General features: G+C 32.6%; 2 protein-coding genes across 2 annotated transcripts; both read right to left on the bottom strand.

Moving 5' to 3' along the window:
• Positions 1-2,569: 2,569 nt before the first annotated feature.
• On the bottom strand, positions 2,570-7,672 carry LOC124374318 (Fanconi anemia group I protein homolog). The gene is made up of 5 exons (XM_046832552.1): positions 7,631-7,672; positions 6,254-6,471; positions 5,049-5,123; positions 3,761-3,764; positions 2,570-2,728 (listed from the first exon to the last, which is right to left on the bottom strand). The coding sequence occupies exons 1-5, from the start codon at positions 7,670-7,672 to the stop codon at positions 2,570-2,572; spliced, it is 498 nt and encodes a 165-aa protein (XP_046688508.1).
• Positions 7,673-8,143: 471 nt separating this feature from the next.
• Positions 8,144-14,446, bottom strand: LOC124374317. The gene is made up of 4 exons (XM_046832551.1): positions 14,434-14,446; positions 11,598-11,794; positions 8,866-9,036; positions 8,144-8,296 (listed from the first exon to the last, which is right to left on the bottom strand). The coding sequence occupies exons 2-4, from the start codon at positions 11,763-11,765 to the stop codon at positions 8,144-8,146; spliced, it is 492 nt and encodes a 163-aa protein (XP_046688507.1). The 5' UTR covers positions 11,766-11,794; positions 14,434-14,446.
• Positions 14,447-20,405: the final 5,959 nt, after the last annotated feature.

Raw genomic sequence — 20,405 nt, 5'->3', positions numbered from 1 at the left:
TGAATGTTCTATCTTTATACCTTTTAACACATTGTTGCGGCACAAAACTGATAAACTGAGGAAGTTTACACACAATAAAACAAGATCGAGAACAGTAAATGCCTCCTAATCAGAAAGCTGTTGGTTGTATTACTTTTGACTTCTCATTGATTTGAATGTAATATTGGTGTAGCTAATATTCTCAAACCCTTTATCTCATAGTTTAAAAGTTACAGCAGTTTACCTCTGTAAATTTCTTACCTAATAGTTATATGCATCAAATCCTAAAATGTCTTATTTTATGATAGAATAGCAAGTCACTACTTAAATTTCTTAAAATAGTAATAACAAAACATTACCTCCAGTTTCTTATTTCATGGGCCTACACCACTGTCCTTTTCTGACCACGTGTTTGTGAAGCTCACTGCTCTAAGTTTGTTACAATTGTTGTAAAAAATCACTTCCTTATGTTTTCTATCTTGTAATGTACTTACATAACATTATTCTCAGAATTTTCTTGTCTCATTGTAGTAACACCTCATACTTTAAAGATGACAAAGGTTATAACGAATCACTCCCTCTTAAGTTTCTTGTACAACAACCACACCTACTTCTAAGTTGATTACAATGATTGTTACAAATAGCTCCTGGCCAACAACACCATAAAGCATGAATTTTGATTAAAATGAATTGGCTACTTGGCTGCGGGCAGGCATTTTATCAGAAAAAGTAATAGTTTCGAATTAAACTACAATATATTGCTTTACTTATTTTGAATGTTGTTTTACATATGTAATGCAATTGGGCTGATCAAAGTGTATTGCAAAGAGAGTACCTACTACAGGAATGAGTATTAAGCCCAGTGCTCTTTATTTTTTTAAGTTAAATAAGATAAGTTAAATGTTTTAAACTACATCTCAGGAACTATGGAATGCAGCTATGTATCCACACAACTGAAGAAACTGGTATAAATGTATACATACGAATACTACCCCTAAAAATGACTGCAAAAATCAGGTAGAAAGTTAATCTTGAAACGATTTTATGCATAAATTTTCAAGCAGTTTCTTACCTCCACAACCATGACACAAACCTTAACAAATTTTATCCCATGGTTACAACCACTTTATACAATTTTTAATTCATGTTTGTGGTGGATACTTCCTGAAATTTTATCTCAGATTGCTGCAATTTATTACCTTGTAGATATGATATCTAACTTCTATATCTAAGGCAGCACAATATTTTCTTCAATTTCTTACCTCATGGTTGCGCCGCATCACTTCTTGCAATTTTTTGGTATTTATACGGAAATCTCTTGTTGTTGTCAATTTCATATTAGTTATCAAACCATCATCCTGAAACAATGTATAGTATTGTTCATTCATTTCAAATACCAGTACAAAAATGTACTACCACAAGTAGAGAAATTGTATTAATTCCTAATTTGATACATTCTAAAAATATTAAAATTTATTAGAACAAGAGTGTTCATATATTGTTCATACCTTCAGAAAATACAGCAGTTATAAAACTCCTGTCGACTACAATTAGTGCAAACTGCAACTACTCACACACAACAAAGGTTATGGTTCGTGGAGCACAAATTAAACCTATTGACTGCCCTAAACAACATTTATGTTGATGAAAATTAATTGATATTATTTTATTTACAGATACAAAAGATTTCACATAACACAGTGTTGTACTTAGAGAAAAGCTGAAGAAGGACTTGGTTAAGTACCAGCAAAAGAGTTATAAAAAGCCCAAGATTCCCAAAAAGTGAAGATACCCAAGTTCCCCCAAAAGTGAAGAGAACGTACAATAAAATGTGGGCTAATGCATGATTGAGTGATTCAATGTTCTTTTTTGTTGACAGACCAATAAAAAGTAATGTTTATATGGACATGTTAAAACAGGAAGAGTATTGTGTTGAAAATTTATATTCTTGTATTGTAACAACAAGAAGGCATGCCTTCCGATTACGGTTGTGCTGTATATCGCAAGGATATGTTTCTGGAACCATGTCTTTGCTCTTGTAATCATAGAAAACCAGACTCTACAACACTGGATTTTCTTTCTATGGATATCTTAAAATAGAGTAAATTGAAGGAGATTTCAGGACTTGCAGCTTCATCATGACACTGAAATGATCCAGTATACCTGGACAGAAGTAGATTATTTGCTTGACATTCAACAGAGCTCAAGTAACCTGTACTTATTAACGTATATATTATATGTTAACATATAGTAACACAACTATATTTTGTTTTTTTTTTTTAGAATTTCTTTTTACACCTCCATGTAGTTGGATTGTGGCAAAAGCACATTTTGCCAATGTCCTTATAGTGGAATACTGACATTAAAAGTGTTAATGTGTAACATTTCAAAACATAAAGTTAAATTTACAAACAATTTTTATATCCACAATAATAAGTTCAAACTTCATCAAAGTTACTATTGTACAACACAGACTATACAGTTTGGGACTCTGGGCAAATCCTGGATGTAATACTCTTACTAGCTGTTGATTCAAACTGAGGTATGTAGGAATTCCCAAAACTTAATACATAATATGGCAATGTCTGTATCAGTGACTCACCTTGCACTTCTTACTGAGTAGAGTGACAGCCTTGGAGAAGTTCTCCAGGTCAGATACCAACCGAGGGATGTAAATAGCTTGTTTGCGGGCCTGACTCAGTACCTGAGCCTCCTTCACTTTCTTGTCTTTAGTGTCTTTTCCCAGTTCCTAAACAGAGAGCAGAAAGTATTTGTTTCAGCAGAGTATTCATATTTTCAACTTATGAATACATTTATACATATATATACAGTAGGAACTCGATTATCCGAACCCCTATTATCCGAATCCCCAATTATCCCGAATCACGATTCGGTTGAAATTATGTAAAATTTGAAAGTCGTCAAATAACAGTGAAGGCGCCCGCTACAACCTCAAGGCAACGTACTTTATTGGAAATGTTCAAGTGAAAAACTACACAGGACAAATATGTACTGTATGTAGCCTATTGCACCATTTCATCACTTAATTTATCATTTAGTTTATGTACTAGTACTTTTCGTTAATCTGTATTGCTGTACTGCATTTTTATTGCTCATGTTTATTACCGTACTCTATAGTATTAAAATAACAACGTTTTCAATGCACTTTTGTTTATTTAATGTAAAATACTCCTTTTTTGCATAATTTTCCATGCTAAATCCAACTATCCGAATTTTTGCATATCCGAATCGGCCTGATCCCCAATTAATTCGGATAATCGGAGTTCTACTGTATATATATTTGGGCCATTTATGAAATAAGAAATTAATGTTTTAAACCAAATATATCAAATCATTCTTCATTACCATATTTACTCCATTCACCATGTTTAGCCCAAATTTTATGAAAATTAAAACAACAAAAATATCACTTAGGATTCAAAAAAGCAAGGAGACAAAAAATCAAATATGAGCCACAGAATTCAAAGCCAAGAAATAGGTAAAAAATCTTTGGCAATAAAAAAGGGCATGTTGTGCGCCTTTATCTCCTGAATTTGGATTTTCAAATCTGTATTTATTTGACAATTGAGTTTCTGTTGTCAAGTTTCAATAAACTGATATCCACTTAATTTCTTCAGGTATAAAATTCTAAACATAGGGTTAGACATGCCAAAAATTAAATAATTCAACCAAAATTTAGAACAAACAAACCGAACGTGTCAATTTCACTTTGATTTAAACAAGTTCACCACCAAGTTTTGTAAGTTTCTTATTTTCTCACTTGCCTGTCATTATTTTTTAAGTTTGACACCTATACAAGAGAGCTAATGATGGTTCTTAATATACGTTATCAATTGTAACAACATTAGTACACACAGTGCCGCATTTCCCTATAGGCCCACTAGGCCCAGGCCTAGGGGCGCAAAATTTTTAGGGGGCGCATAAATTTTAAAGTACACAAAAGAAAAAAGTTGCGGCGGCGGATGGTGTTGGCGCTCGGCAATTGGATATTTGCCCAAAAACACCAAACTTTCTTCTCTTGTAAAAAGTATTTATATCGAAGCTGCAAAATTAATTTTTTCATCAAATACAATATGTTTCAAATTAACTTATGTGTTACTCATGTTATTATTTCTAGCTGTATTTTACGTTTTTTTTCATTTTTTGATTGAAATCAAATAAAAGACTTTAAAAACTCATATGTTTTAACTTATTTTTACACCATACAAATGGACCACTGTTATTATAACAATAGCTAGAATATTTATGTTGGCAAACTGGTTCATTGCTTTTATTTATTCAAAAAACACTCCTCTATATATATATATATATATATTATTTATATTTATATATATATATATTATTTATTTATACTATTGTAATTATCTTTCATCAAAATTACGTAATTAAGAAAATTACTGGATTTCTACGTAAGTGTAATCAGAGTCCTCTGGGGGGGGGGGGGGGGCGCCTCTTTGGCCTGTAGGCCTAGGGTGCGCCGAATTTGTAAATGCGGCCCTGAGTACACATTACTATTAGCAAAATAAAATACAGAATGGGACACAAATCACAAGCACTTGTGTCTACCTTCCCCATATCAATCAAATCAAATTAAACTTTATTCACAATTTATACATAAATAAACACACAAAATATTGAATGGCATCAATCACAGTTTTTGCTTCTTAAATTATTTACAATAGACTATATTAACAACGGCTTAAATATGTTGTACATGTTTATATTATTAGTAGCACACCCCTGATTTCCTGTTTTAATTATTCTCCATGCTGTTTACTGTTTACTGACCATTAACAGTGTAAGGAGCAAAATTTTAGGTTAGGCAACGTCCAAACATTTTTATGTCTTCTCGTAAGACATATTTATGTATTGATAACCTTATTTGTTTTAGGTTCTTTTGATAATCTGATTAATAATTGTTTCCCAAATTTTAACCTCCTGACTATGACGCCGGTGTTAACACGATTTCCAGTTGTTTCAATGTATGTGTGATCTAATCACATTTTGTATTTAACGAATATTGAAAAGCAAGACAATGGCTTCCTCACCTCGACATAAAAGAATTAGATCTGCCACTTGGCTGGAGAGATGGGAAACCAGCCAGCTTCACCAGTTTGCCAAACCTGAAAACATTACATTTTGAATTAAAGTTAAATATATGAGTTTTTATTTAAATATAATAACCGGAAGTTGAGCAAAACAAATTTGGTACACATGTTAGGGAAGAGTTAATTAACTATGTGGAATGGGTTCCCTTTCTTTTTAATCAGCCCTTTAAAAATATGAAGTACAAACCCGAATGTTCTTAGCCCCACCACCTCTCCCCACTACAGTTGTCCCCCGTCACAATTTAAGAGCATTCACAGCCCTAGCAGTTCTCTACCCATTCAGAACAGTAAAACTTAAGTAACATCTGGTGATAATTTGTACAAGCTTTGTAGTCCCCAGATGTGGTGAATGCTAGAGAGAACATGTACATCACTCATTGTAACATGGAAAAGCCAGTATATAATAGGGTGAATAAAAAGTTAGGACGTCCTCCCCCCTCTATTTTGTTCCAAAGTTTTTATAAGGAGGATATCTTTTGGGTAGTGGGGCAATGTGGAAAAGAAATTTCATTTGGTGATTTTGAAAATCTTTTAAGTCCCCCAAAAATGCGGGAGTTAGGGGGTAACTCAACAATTTTAAATGCAAATCCCTTGCAAGTGACCCCCTCATTTTTAAGACTTAATAAACTTATAGAATTGTGTAAACTAGAGATCGTCTCTTTACCCTTCCAAAATAATAGCAGTTACCAGAACAATAATTTTAATAACTCACCACATTGTAAGTCAAATCAAATGTTCAAACTGATGTCCTCCTACTATTTGGCAGTGAGACAAGCGTAGGGTAAGCTCCTCTCTCCACGTTTTGAAAAGTCTTATTAAGTGAAATTATTGAGCTGCTCTCAAAATCCAACATTTTTGGGGGACAAAATAAATGTTCAAAATCACCAAATGAAACTTCCTTTCCAAATCTTACCACTACCCAAAGGATATCTCCTTATTTAAGCTTTAGAATAAAATAGAGAGAGGGGCCTGACTTTTTATTCACCCTGTATATACCTTTGGAAAGTCCAAAGAACAAAATATGAACAGAGTAATTTAGTTACCTCAATTTACCTAACTTTACTTTCTCTATCAAGCACTGAACTGTAATAAAGAATGGTAACCAAAAGTGATCTTGTTTGATTTTATAACTGACAGTGAGTCACCTGGCATGCTGATAGTCTACACACTGCGGAGAACACTTGGAGGTGAAGTACTTGGTGAGGGCTGTGAGTACAGTGTAAGAGCGAGACAACAGCCGGAACACAGCCTCTGTGCAAGGTCCTGCTGGTACTGCCACACAACACAGTGACTGTGTGACATTCACACAGTGTCCCAGCTGACTTACTACATTCTTCTCCTTCTCTGCAAATCCTCTCTCGTCCTATCAGTGATCATATACCTAACATTACTACTGCACAAATATTAACACTTTTAAGCCTATAAGATTTTGATATTGCATTCGTATGAAATCTTACCTATGTGTATGCAGTATAGCATTTTAAAACTTCTTATAATTTATAAATTTTTACTACATATAGACAATTACTTTAAAACATTCAATTCCAGCACAAAAAATCGTATACCACATCCAAAATCCCAAATTTAGTTACTAATTGTATTTATTTAATTGTACATTTTTAATTGCTAAATGTAATAAATTTTATCAAAAAAATAATATTGATAAATAAATAAAATGTACTATAAGACTACCAAGCCATCATTGGTACTAACGATGTTGACATGCTTAATCCTAACCAAATATTGGCATTCATACTATAGATACAATATGTAATGGTAATCATGTAGAGATAAAAATCATACTTTTAATACATAAGAAGATACTTTTTAAATAAAAGTACAATGACACCACCGTGGTACCATCGGTACTAACAATGTTGATATGGCTATTATTGACGGAATATTGGCACTTAAGTTAGACTGTTGATATAATTTGTACTGGTATTTATATGGTAATAATATTGCAATAAATATAATAATTTTTATACCTAAAAGTTACATATCACATAAAAGCACTTTAATACCACTGTGGCATCATTGTTACTAATAGTTACTTAAAATCTCACATAGAAATAGCATTGGTTGTGAAGCTTAGAATTCTATTGCAATATTAACTAAAGACTGTAAAAATATATACCAAAATAATATAACAACCATTCATATATTTATTTTTTTCTATATCTCTGAACCTCTTCAAATTCCTATAAACATGAATGGTATTCTTGGGTTATTTTTTATGTTATCGGACACTCTCAAAACAATTAAGAATGACAAAAATTGGTTTGATGATGATTTGATTTAAATCTAGCTTACGCTAATAAAGCTACTTGAGATGGAGATTTGAGAACTGGGAATATTTCGTATGATTCGCAATCAGATTCAAAATATTACAACTCTAGATTCGACCATCACTAATGTCTGATAGCATGACATCAGAATAGTTATTTGTGGTAAAAACAGATAGTTTAATGACAATGAGATAAAATTGTTTAGCGCATGGGTTGATTTCTGATGCTCAATACCTGAATATTAGACCATCGTTGATACCAAGGCTTTTTCAACATGGTTCTGATTCTAATATTTTAATTCGTATTTTTCAACAAAAAGAACGAATAAAATCAAAAGAAGCTGATTAGAATATGTTTGTAAAGTCACAATATTTTATTTATATGCCTTCATTGTGTAATAAATTTAGTATTTAAAATAGAAATATACAATCTTTAAAAGGAATATGAATTCAGATGAGTTCCATATTACCGGTTGTTTTATGATATAGTTGTTCTCAAACTTGCAGTCCCACTCACCAGAATCCAAACTCCCTTATTACAGAGAGAAGCAAAATTTATTTTTTAATTACTCCAAATGTCGTAAAACAACACCTACACAAAATTTGTTTATTGGGACCATAATTATTTTGGTATAGGTATCGTAAATGAATTCTTTTTGCATATCTCCCATTCATGAAAATTTGAATAAGAAAAATTATTTTTAATGCTTACTTGATCTTGGACTATCTCCTGTAACAGCTGGGAGCATTAACTGTAGCCTGTTCGGCCCGCAGTCTCCGCCACCAGCCACTCGACCTGGTCCAGACTGGCAGATATGTTATTACACAGCAGAGGTAAGGCAATTGCCATGGTTGTATCAGTTACTAAGCTCAGGGATAGTGGGCTTTCTTCCACCTCCACCTAAAACATGTGAAAATGAATAGTTCACGAATCTTGAATCATATGGTTGAGAGATATAATGGTAGCTGGAATGCCCCCAAGAATCAGTCTTGGAACCAGTTCTGTTTTATAGTGGTAAAAAATAATCTTGTTAACCCATACAAAGTTTGTATAAAATATTATTCATAAGTTATTATTAAAGCATCGTACTCTGTGGCGAAATAGAAAATAAAATAGTCCAATCAATCTATAGAATTTTAAAAGATAAATATGTTAATGATTATTGTACGTGAGCGATGTGACTTTAAAACGATATATAATACCCCCCACCAAACCGTATTTAGTGAATATTAACCATAAACTTTGAATACCTTTTACTGATATAATTATAAATAGAATGTCTTCAAAACTATTGCCTTGTAGAAATTTCTTCTAAAATAACTGCTTTTCAAAACTGTCTGTATTTTATAATTTAGATTACAGTGACGTTGTATTACTTTTCAAACCATTACTTGTTTGATAAAAAGACTAGTAAAACAAAACCCAATGAGCTTTTGAATTTTGACAGAAACCACCAAACGATCACTTACTTCATTCACAGAGCCAAACAAATGTGAAAGCTGTATGGCTATCGAGTCCAGGAGGGAGGCTTCAGCCTTACATCGAGCCACCATGGCCAACAGGAGAGTGAGATAGCTTTTGGTGAGTGGAATTGTGGGTAGGTTCCTCTTGAGTGCAAAGTCAGTTAGCCAATCCAGCAGCTGGAAAAGACAACACTGTCACGATGAGCAATAACCAAGCAAGTTATAATTCAAGAGTATAGGAGTAAGTAATAAGTGTTAGTTATTTACAAATTAACAACAGATAATCAAATAATTTTATAATTTATCACCTGAGTTTTCCAATAAGAGGCTCATGAAAAGAGGTTATAGTTTTGAAGTATGTTATGGTAGCAAAAGTATAGACTTTTAGACCTTCGTTTATTTCATTTGATGAATCAATTTACTTCTTGGTTATGAATTTTCATTGAGATAAAAAAAGATCTAATAGTGTTAAACATTTGTGAGGAAACAAGTTAAAATGATCACTGGAATACAAAATATACAGGGCATTAACAAAGACACAAAAGAAAAATACTTTAAATTAACAATTAAATTTTCATTCCAACATAATTTTTAATGCCCGTAAAAATAAATCTGAAATAAATGGAAACTGTTCCTAATGTCACTACTGATGATGCCAAGTATAGTATGGGGGGTGTGGGAATTACATAACCCGTTGTCTAACTATCCATGTTGGGGTTTGCTGTTGTGATGTGTAGATGTAAGCTCACAAAGGTTTAAAGCATCTGTGGGAAGTGAGTAATTATTATTTATTGTGTTGTGTTTCTAATGTTGTAGGATTGTAACTACAAAAAAATGGCACCATTTAGTGGATTAAATTTTATATTGTAGACTGATAATGGAGAATGTAACAGTGACTACACCTGATCAGTTTTTTTATTTGACGAAGGTAATAATACAAATTTACTTAAATGTAGAGTCAGGTTATTCGTGCTACCTGTAAATTGATTGAACATGCAAATGAAAGCATCCACTTTGACATGATGGGGATACACTACACATATCTTTATAATTAATAAAAATATAAAATTAAAAAAATTACTTCACAAATATATTCTTCCTTTAAATCAATTATTAAATTATAATTGCTATTTATAGACATGCTATAATTATATGAGAATTAACTGAAACTTACATTATTTTGAATTATTATAGGAATAATTGGTGTAGAACTATTCAGTGAACAAACAGTTAGCTGAAACTTATCATATTATCTTATAATTGTTTAATTTTTGTTTTACCTTTGGCATGGCTATACAGTAGAACCCTCATATCCGGCCTCGGTTTTACCGCACCTCGGGTTTATCCGGCCACTTCTCGGAAGCCAATATCGAAATTTATTTACCACGGCTTGCAAGACGCGCAGTTGCACGCACTAGTCTCCCACGGACTCTTGCGTTATATTTTGGTGTATCTATTTGTTTACATTTTCCTGTGTTGTCCCCAGTTGAGCTAATAGGTTTAACCTGTAAACAGTTCGTTGACTATTTCCAGTGCGGTTAGTACAGTACAGTACAATTGTTTTGTTTCGTCAAGTGCTGTGTACTGTAGGTTGGTTTATCCGGCCGAATCGTTATCCGGCCAGGGGCTCGGTCCCGTGGTGGCCGGATATGAGGGGTTCTACTGTTATTGGGTCATACATGAGAGAGAATTTCAATATAATCTTTGCAAAGAACACAAAATGGAGTATTAACATACTTTCCAGTCATAAAACCAACATACAATGTTCCAGGGAATGAACCGTGTCCAAGAATCTTAATTTTCTTTCATGTTGTTAATCAAGAACGTCACTTTATATAACAACATTTTTACCTAGCAATATACACATTACAATGATTACGCTTACAGTACAACTACGTGTACAAAATATATTAGTGAAGGGGACAAAGTGATGGTGAGAAAGAACAATGCAGAAAACAACTAAATTTGGTATTTTGACAGTTGACAGTGATCATCTGACATCCAGGTGTTAGTGGCAAAATTGGTATTTAACTACGGTAATTCAAACTGTAAACTATAAAGAACAATCTAAACATGATATTTTCTTTTTTTTTACGTATCACAATCTTAACCTTGGAATGTGACCAAGGTCAACCAACCAATGTATGATAACAAATGGATTGTTCTCTTTTATGTGTGAGATAACAGAAAATGGACTGGATTCCCCAACCTTTCCACAGGACGGCATCCTTAACTATTATATTTGGAACAAATATCGATACAATGTTCGATAAATAAGAATCAAAATGGCTTTTAGATTAAGAATCTACAATATGTTTTAATACTGATACCGATTAAATATATCTCGATAAAGAAAGAATGCTGAATTTGTATCGGTGACACTATTGTTCAAACGCCTCATCAGCTGATCAGAAAAGATTTCAGAACATTTCTATGGGCTATATGATGTCTACATAGTCAATTCAATTATCACACTGGAGAAGGAAAACCCAATCGATTTCAATTAATTGTCAGAAATTAATTTTTTATTTTAAACAAAAACGGGTGAAGCCCAAATAAAAAAAATTGTGCTACTAAAATATGTGACCATTTAGTGAGTCTTTACTAAAATCAGTGACTCTTCTATGATTCTTGTGACTGTTAAACATTCTAATAGGGAGTTGGTTTGTAATACGTTTGGATAATTAGGCACAATATCTTAAATATTGTTTACTAAAGACTGATGCATATGACACTACCTTAGCAGTATACGCATGGTCTGGAGGCAACTTGAGAGCAAGCATGGACACACAGGAGATGATGACGTGTAACAGCTGTTTGTCTAAGACATTGTCTTCGTCATCCTCTTGGCTGACGGTGTCGACTAGAAGCTGCTGAAATGCCTTGATTATTGGCTTCAGCTGCATGGCCAGATCCTTGTCTGACTCCACACCCACTAAACAGGTACAAATGTGTAGATTTATTTATGGAGTTGCCTGCAAGATAAATGGAAAGGGGGAAACAGGAGAGGAGCAGGACATAACATTATTGATACAAAAGATGCTGGTACACACAAGGATCAGTGACAGGACAAACTTGGTATACATCATATATAGTAGCCCTAATAGCAGTTATTTTTTTATTTTTATTTATTTTTTTTTTTTCCCTTGGGGCGGCCTACTGCCATGCACTTAAGCCTCAAGGGCCTTTTGCGCACCCGGAAACACCATGAGGCCTACCAGTCTACAACTTCAGCAGTTCAACAAAACCGCCGAAAACAACCTATCAGGTCCTCCTGGGAAAACTCACCATCCCTGTTCAAGCTACCAAAGATGGCATACCGCTCTCTTGCTATTGCAGGACAATCAAAGAGCAGGTGCTCAGCAGTCTCCTCCTGCTCATTACATCTTCCACAGATAGCAGTTTTTTTATTTACTACAGTTCATAATTAAGATGCTTCAGACAACTCTAATAGTAATTCCCCATGCCAAAATAAGTAGGAAATATGACAATGCTAAATAAGACCAATGATGAAACTCTGCACCAGGTGGTTACACCAAAACATAACAATTTAATGTTACCGTATATTTTTAGAGGTACAACAGCCCCACATCAACATTTGTGGCGTGAAACCACTCACCACGGACCATACAGAGTTTTCAGTAGCTCTACTCAATAGCAATCATGACGTGTAATCCAAGTGACACAATATGGACAGGATACATTTTTAAGGCAAGCTCCACCACTAGATATGTACTAATTGGTTGAGCTTTGAACATCAAACCAGATGGATTCAATTCAATTTGAATTAACATTTTTTTGCCTATTTAAAATGCACTCTAAACCCTTAGCACGCCGTAGACGGAATAATCCGCGATGTTGTTTGGGTCTTATAAACGCCAAAGACGAAATAATCCGCCAATCAATAAAAATATATTTTATTACTGTTTTTGAAGTTTATAAGTTCAATACATAAGCCACAATACAAAGTAATGTACTGGCTTGACCAAATAATCCAGTTGCAGCTGTCAGCTGGCCGCAGTAGGTAAACAATAAATTGTTTTGTTGCTGGCAGCTGTTCTCCCACTCCCGTCTGTACGCCGATGACGATACTATCCGCCATTACCGACTGTCAGTGGAGCACGCATTGTGCTTTGGGAAGTGTTCTTGCGTTGTCATTTCCTTATACAAATCGGTTGTAAAAATTTATTGTTACCATGTTTTAGGTGTTATAATAAAGTTTTTATTGTTTCTTTTCTGTTGTGTAATTATGGCTGCAAGTCATGTCCCGAGACCCCATGGCTTCATCCCGATTTTTGTTTTGAAGTTTACTGTACAACTGCCTAAATCTATTATTATCAGAAACTTATAAAACTAATCAAGATCAGCATATTACACTTTATTTGTTTTCTTATCCTTGTACATAGTTTTCATATTTTTCATCACATGCATTTGATTACTCTGTAACCTAAATTTGATTTTGATTGAAATATTCCATTATTATGAAAAAATGATATTATTATTATGCAAGTATTACATTATTGTAAAATTTATTTTTTTGTGTGACTATTAGTCATTAGGAATTAATAAAAAAAATTAGCTTTAAGGAATTTTCATTTTTATTTTTTCACCTTAAATGAGCGTGATCTAAAAAATTACTAAATTTATATCGGCGTTCAAAGGGGTTAATCACTGATTCCTGTAAAAGTTATTAGTTAAAGATAAAAACTTGGATTGTTGTACAATCCTTCCTCATGGATCTCGGACAGAGGTGGCTCCTACCCCCAACCTAATTATTCGTCTCTTGGAAACAACGCAAAGGTCCTTTTAGGACTAAGTACAGTGAGAGGTTTCTCAGCTTCTTGTCCTAAAAGAACAAGAAAGAATAAACTTCAAGTGCTAAATATTACTTACAAATACTATGATAGTTTGTTCATTTAGTTATCTATCTACAGTTTTTCAAAGGACAAAAGCATGATTAGTGATCAATAATTTGCATTACTGCCTATCATCTACTATCCGCAAATACATGTGCTCCAATGCATGAACATAAACATATTATTAATCAAGATGTTTCCTTACTTTCGTTAAAGGTATTTCCAATTTTTCCATCTACATCTACTGGAAATGTTCATAATGCTCATCCCAGAAAGAACTCACCTCGGTTTGGACATTTCCATTTCCCTTCGTGACAATTCACTACTACCAATCAGCCATCACGACAGATCAATGACAAAATACACAAGATTATATTCCAATTGAAATGATTCATTGTTCACTAGTTAGGCATAAAGAAAATTCTCCCTGCCACTATGATGCTGAACTGGGTTTGGTGGAATATGAACATGACTTCTGTCCAATAACTAATGACATACCAAATCATTTCACGAATCTTGAAGATAAATTCTTGAATTCGAATCTTTAATAAAGATTCAGTGGTTTTGAGATTCGGCTTTGATACATCACTATTAGGTACTTCAAATAAGTGATGTGGTAAATCCTGTGTTGTGAGCAAATAACAAACTTATGTGATACATCTGTACTAAAATTATTGAGTAGTAATTTTAACAAAGTATACACTTATGGAGTACTAACCTATCTCAGCAAGTATGGGGAGATATCTGACTAACGTGGGTGAACAGAATGGAGAGCAACTCGTATAAAACACTCAATACACGAGACAGCAGCATCGTTCTCAACTTGTGACACCTCATTGTAGCGTTTCAAGCACCTCTCATATAGAAGCCTACACAGGACAAAATAAAAAGTGATTTACTTTAGTACTATAGAAAATCACAGATTTTTTACTTCAGTGCTGTGACGCATATTCTTTTACCAAATTAATATTACATAGTATGAACTAGTTATAGAATATTTATACCACAATATTAGGATAAAATTATATAAACAAAAACATTATCGGATTCATTTTTAATAATATAAAATATTTTATATAATAAAACAGTAGAACTTAACAAACCCATTATCGTGAACTGGTGATATGATTAGAGATTGTAAAGTTGCGTTATGAAAAAGCAAAATGTTGATTGTTTTATTAATAAATATTAAAAAAATAAACTAAACATTATATACCAATTTAAATTATCTTAATTCAGTACTAATGCAGTTAATACTTTGAATACAACTCTGTCTGTTCAAGACAGTATAGTGAAGATTAAAACAATTCTGGTATTATAGCCTCATAAATATACAGTCATTCTTTCTATTTTAATTCATATTTACACCAGATAGTAGCATATCTTAACTTTAAAACAATTCCCAAATTATTATTTTGTTATAAAACTCAATAATTATTTATCTAAAAATAATAAGTGAATATTAATATTCAATCTACTGTACTACACAGTAAAAATAATAATTAAATTATAAACTAGTCACTATATGGTGACACAATAGGACAATTTTATTAACAAATAAAATAGGCTATGAATGGCAAACCATTCAATGTCTGCTGGCTTGCAAAATTATGCTAACTTAATCCAGTTTCAACCATTTACTTTGTTTATGTGCACAATGTATAGGCTGACCATGGTTTTTAGGGCAAAAATATGGACAAAGTAAATGTGGGTGAGTGGGTAGTGGTATTTTGTATACCTGCATATTTATGATGAAATTGGGAAATAATGAATGGTAAATTTTGTAAGTTACATAATAAAAAAAAATTTTCTCAAAGTTTTCATCATAATCACATAAACCTGACTGAATCATAACAAATAAATAAGAGATTAACAGAAAAACAAATGATTTATTTTTAATCTGGCTCATTTATTTTGTAATTTTGCCTCAGTTGAAATAGATTCAAGGTCAAGTTTTGAGTTTTTAAACCAATTATATTTTTTAGAAGATTGGAATTTCATAAGAAGAGCTTTATCGTCTTTAAAATGTCATTAAAAGTTCACCACACTGCAACTTGGAATTTACTTTTAAACACAAAAGGACTTTCACTATTTCTACTTTCATTTGCCTTTTTCAGAATTGCGCACATTGTTCACTTCTGATTGTGTTCATTTTAGCTGAAACCAAATTAACTAAAGTAGCTTCATGAAATGAATCATCAACATTAAAACTTTTTTGTTTGTTGAATTCATAGAATTAATAAATTCAGTCAATTTTTAAAACTCACTATAATTCAGAGCTTTTTTAGTTACCGAAATTTAATTTCTCCCTACAAAAAAGAATGGTTTTGTTGAACATCCCCATAGTTCCTTGCACAACCCACCCTCAGTCAGACTCCAGTCTCAGGATACTCAAATATGTTATTTATAAGTTTGAGGCATGATAGCTGAGACAAGAAGTAGGGACGCAAGCCCTTATAAAACCAAAACATCTGTTAAGAGCTGATAGCAAACTTAGAAATCTTGCAGAATTGTGCAACTCCAAAAGTCTTCAAGGTTATGGACTCTAACAATATATATATATATATATATTTTATAGTAAATATTTTATATAAACACCTAAAGTACGGACATTTGGTGATACTTTCGTTTGTAAGGTATGGACACGGGGCGAACCTTAAACGTACATACGATCTGTGCAAAATACGGATGTACGGTCAGCCTAACACTTTTGTGTTATCTGCTGTCTCCTTCTTGGTCAGAATACTGCTTTAATACACATTCAAGCTTCCGGCAACGAGTGAACCTTTTACTTGGGTTGCCATACACTAAGTTGCTAAACAACACAATATATTGGCTAAACCTACCACTTGGAAACAGTCTGAATCAACAATCAATGAGTGCACCAATCAGAACATAACATTAGCCATGGTTGGATCAACAAGATTAGGTGAAGTTCCATAATACATTCTAATTATTACAACTTCCTTTACACAGGACAGACTATGCTGTGGATGCTGGACTCAGCTTATGTGTGTGACAACAAGTGCCAATTTTATATTGTGTTTATCAAGTTCATTTTAGTGTTTTAGAAAGAAAAGTGTATAAAAGGTGTGTTTTGGTTAAGTATTTAAATCATTTTGAGATAGTAATTTTTGCTCCATAAATTTAAATATTAGGGATAAATAATATTGTAAAAAAACTCACCTTTACAGTTCACTCAATCACATGTTTTTTTACCGTTGGATTGACTGTGGTTTATTATTTAAAAAGCTTAGGGTTGTGAAAAACACTGCAAGTAGTTAATATTTTATTAAAAACTAACACTCCTTCCAGTGTCTCCAATAAGAATATTGTAGTATTAACAATCTCTTAGTTTTATTTTTGACAAGAAGTTATAACCTGCATTTGATAACTGTGGTAGTTTCCTGTTTGAGACTATTCCATCCCCAAACCACAATACAACCGAACTTTGACATTGTCAATTGATAAAGCTTTGACTCTTATCTTGCTGACCTTGAAAACTTGACTGAGGTTGTTTAATACACCTGTGCTATCTGATAACAAACAAGTTTGCTAACTTGCAGTCTTATAGTTTAATTAATAAAATACTGTTCAGTGTTTTTGTTAAATAAAAAGGGTAAATCAATTAAATTGAAATTAAAATTAAATCAAAGTAATAGAACATTTATACATATATTATGTAAGACATATGTATTATTAGTAAAATAAAATTCATAGAATAGATGTACAGATAGTTGCTGGAAAGGAAGTCTCGTATTGCAATTCGAGACAAAACATCCTGAGGATGTAAGTAGATACGCACATCCGCCCAGACGCCGATGGTGAACAAACAGGAAATGCTTATTTGTAAAAAACCGTGCGACAATGTAAGGGACAGCACATGCTGATATGGAAAATTGTTACTCACCAATTATGATGGAGAGATTTGGCAGAGGCGTGGTCAATGAGCTGGCGGGAGAAGAACATCAAAACTGAAGAACAAGGAGGAGAGGTGGAAGTGGAGGCCGGGAATTCGAAAAGTGAAGTTCGGGAGTGTTTGTTGTTCGTGTGCGGAAAAAATATCTCTAGGCGTAATAAGTGTGATGTGAAAATAAAATGTAAGTAATTTAAGAACTTAGTATATTTTAGGGTTCATTAATCATTTTCAATTCCATATCTATTTAAATGTTCACAATTTCGAAAATGTAAATTCATGTAAATGTTTAGCTACTTTTAAAGAATGTTTCTCATGTTAGTCCATGAACTCATTATTATTGCAACACTACAAAATTACTAGTAAATGTTATAATGAATTAAATTTATTAATAAATTGTAATGAATAATTTAATATCAAACATGTTTTCAAAGTATTAAGGTATTAAGGTTTGTGCTTAATATGTCGATTGACGCAATCAATTAATCAATTTAATGAAATTGTTGTCACAAATAAATGTGTTGGTTCATTTGAGGGTATTTGTACTGCCAATCTAACCTATTATTAAATCCTCTCACAGCAACCCTTGCTCAAAATATGTCACAACCTTAATCTTAAAACTAAACCAAACTACAAAACCTTACAATTACTATTAATATTATCAATTAATTTCACAATTTTAAGTTGTTATATTGCAGCTGAATAACAATATAACATAAACTCCCTTGTTTTTAAAACCACTTTTCGTACACAATGAAAAAGTCTAAATATCCCTGTGGTGTATGTTTTAAGAATGTTAGCAAGTGTGCTCAAGCTGTCCTGTGTAAAGGAAGTTGTAGCAAATGGCACCATTTTAAATGTATTGATATGAGCACTGAAGATTTCCAAAAAATAAATAAACTTCAATTGGAGTATCTCTGCGAAAAATGTTTTTTGTTGTCCACAGACAACATAGAAAAAAAGATGAAAATAAAAATAAAAAGGGTTGCATTTTTGATAATAAGAATAAAAAAGAAGACATAGTTTCTAAAAGTAATTTTTTGGAAGATAAAGAAACTATGGATATTTATGAGGAGTTTAGAAGCATAAAAATCATCACTAATGAAATCAATAAGGAACTGGAAAATGAAGTTAATAATTTACTTATCATTATTAAAACACAAAATGAGGACCTAAATCAAGTAAATAGGCAAGTAAATGAACTCCGGAGCCATAACACTCAATTAGAGGCTCTAGTTCTAAAAATAAGAAGAAGAAATAGTACTTATAAACAAAAAAAATAGCACTACTTGAAAATCAACTATGAATTACCAATAGTGGCCATAACAGCAGATGTAAGGAGTCTTCTGTGGGCAACCATAGATTTGAAATACAAAAATTATACACCTACATCTACTCCTAATCATATTGATGCTGCTATGAGTGAACTGCCAAAAACAGGAAACGTTAATAAGGAATTATTATTCTCTACAGTAGTAAGAAGATTAAATAAAATAAACATAACACCTAAATCAACATACACTGAACCAGAAATTTCTTTTATATCTCCCAACCGCTTTGAGTCACTTAATATTATAGAGAGTGAAAGCAATAAATTGACAAGTGTTGAAATAGATGAAGAGCAAGCTACTACTATAGATACCACAGTAACAATAAAAAAACCGAAGAAAAAATTGTTAATATGTGCTGACAGCCATGGGAAAAATTTATCATGGCATGTATATAAGAAGCAGAACCTTTATGAAGCAATTGGTTTTGTTAGACCTGGTGGACGATCTGAACAGGTTCTAAATATGGAAACCATTAATAAAGAAAACTTAGGAAACGAAGACCTATGTGTAATTATCGGTGGAACTAATGATGTTGCAAGAAATGAAGGTGATAAATTCATAACTGGAATTGAAAACGTACTGAATGAAAAGAAGAGCCATAATTTTGTTATTGTAGATGTCCCTCACAGATATGATCTATCTGACTGGTCATGTTGTGAACAGTGAGGTAAAAAAAGTTAATAGTAACCTTAAACAATTGAGTAAAAAATATAGTAATATTATTCTTGCTAGAATCTAGTAAGGCAATGCGACAACATCACACAAGACATGGTATGCATCTCAACACTCATGGGAAAATGTGGCTTTCAGAACAAATATGTGAAGCGGTAATAAAATATAATCAGAAAAGAATTGGGGACTCTTCATTCAAACCTCAACAACTTATAAGTGATGTGGATGTAATGAATCAGAAAGACTTGGGAAACGCGTTCACTTCAGAAAATGGAAGACCAGCTTGAACAGTCACAAAACCTTATATACAGAAGAAGTTGGCCTCAACATCAATAGATATCATAAAATAAAAAATATGCCATGTTATATAAGTAGTAAATAATGTAATAAACAGTACACCACTTAATTTAGTTCACTTAAATATTCAGTCATTTAGAAAAAAGTTGGAATGTTAGAAGTAATGTTGAATGAATATTTAATTGTAATGTTGTCAGTTTAAATGAGCACTGGCTTAACTCATATGAAAAATTTACTTTATGTACCTGAAGGTTTTGTTGTGGCTGACATGTATTGTAGAGAAGAACCTCATAGAGGTGGGGGCTGTCCATATTTATTAAGGAAAGCATCGATTTTGAAATACTAAATGTTAATTTGTTTTTGTGTTTTAAGTATTTTTGAAGTAGTTGCTATTGTTTTAAAAAGTTACCACATAGTTTTAGTTAGTGTATATCGTACCCCTCAGTCTGATAATAACTTATTCTTGACAAAATT

This window comes from Homalodisca vitripennis, unplaced genomic scaffold (assembly GCF_021130785.1).
Source record: "Homalodisca vitripennis isolate AUS2020 unplaced genomic scaffold, UT_GWSS_2.1 ScUCBcl_7890;HRSCAF=15757, whole genome shotgun sequence".
Lineage (NCBI taxonomy): Eukaryota > Metazoa > Arthropoda > Insecta > Hemiptera > Cicadellidae > Homalodisca > Homalodisca vitripennis.
The sequence above is the reverse complement of the archived record's forward strand: the minus strand, read 5'-3'. Positions and strand labels throughout refer to the sequence as shown.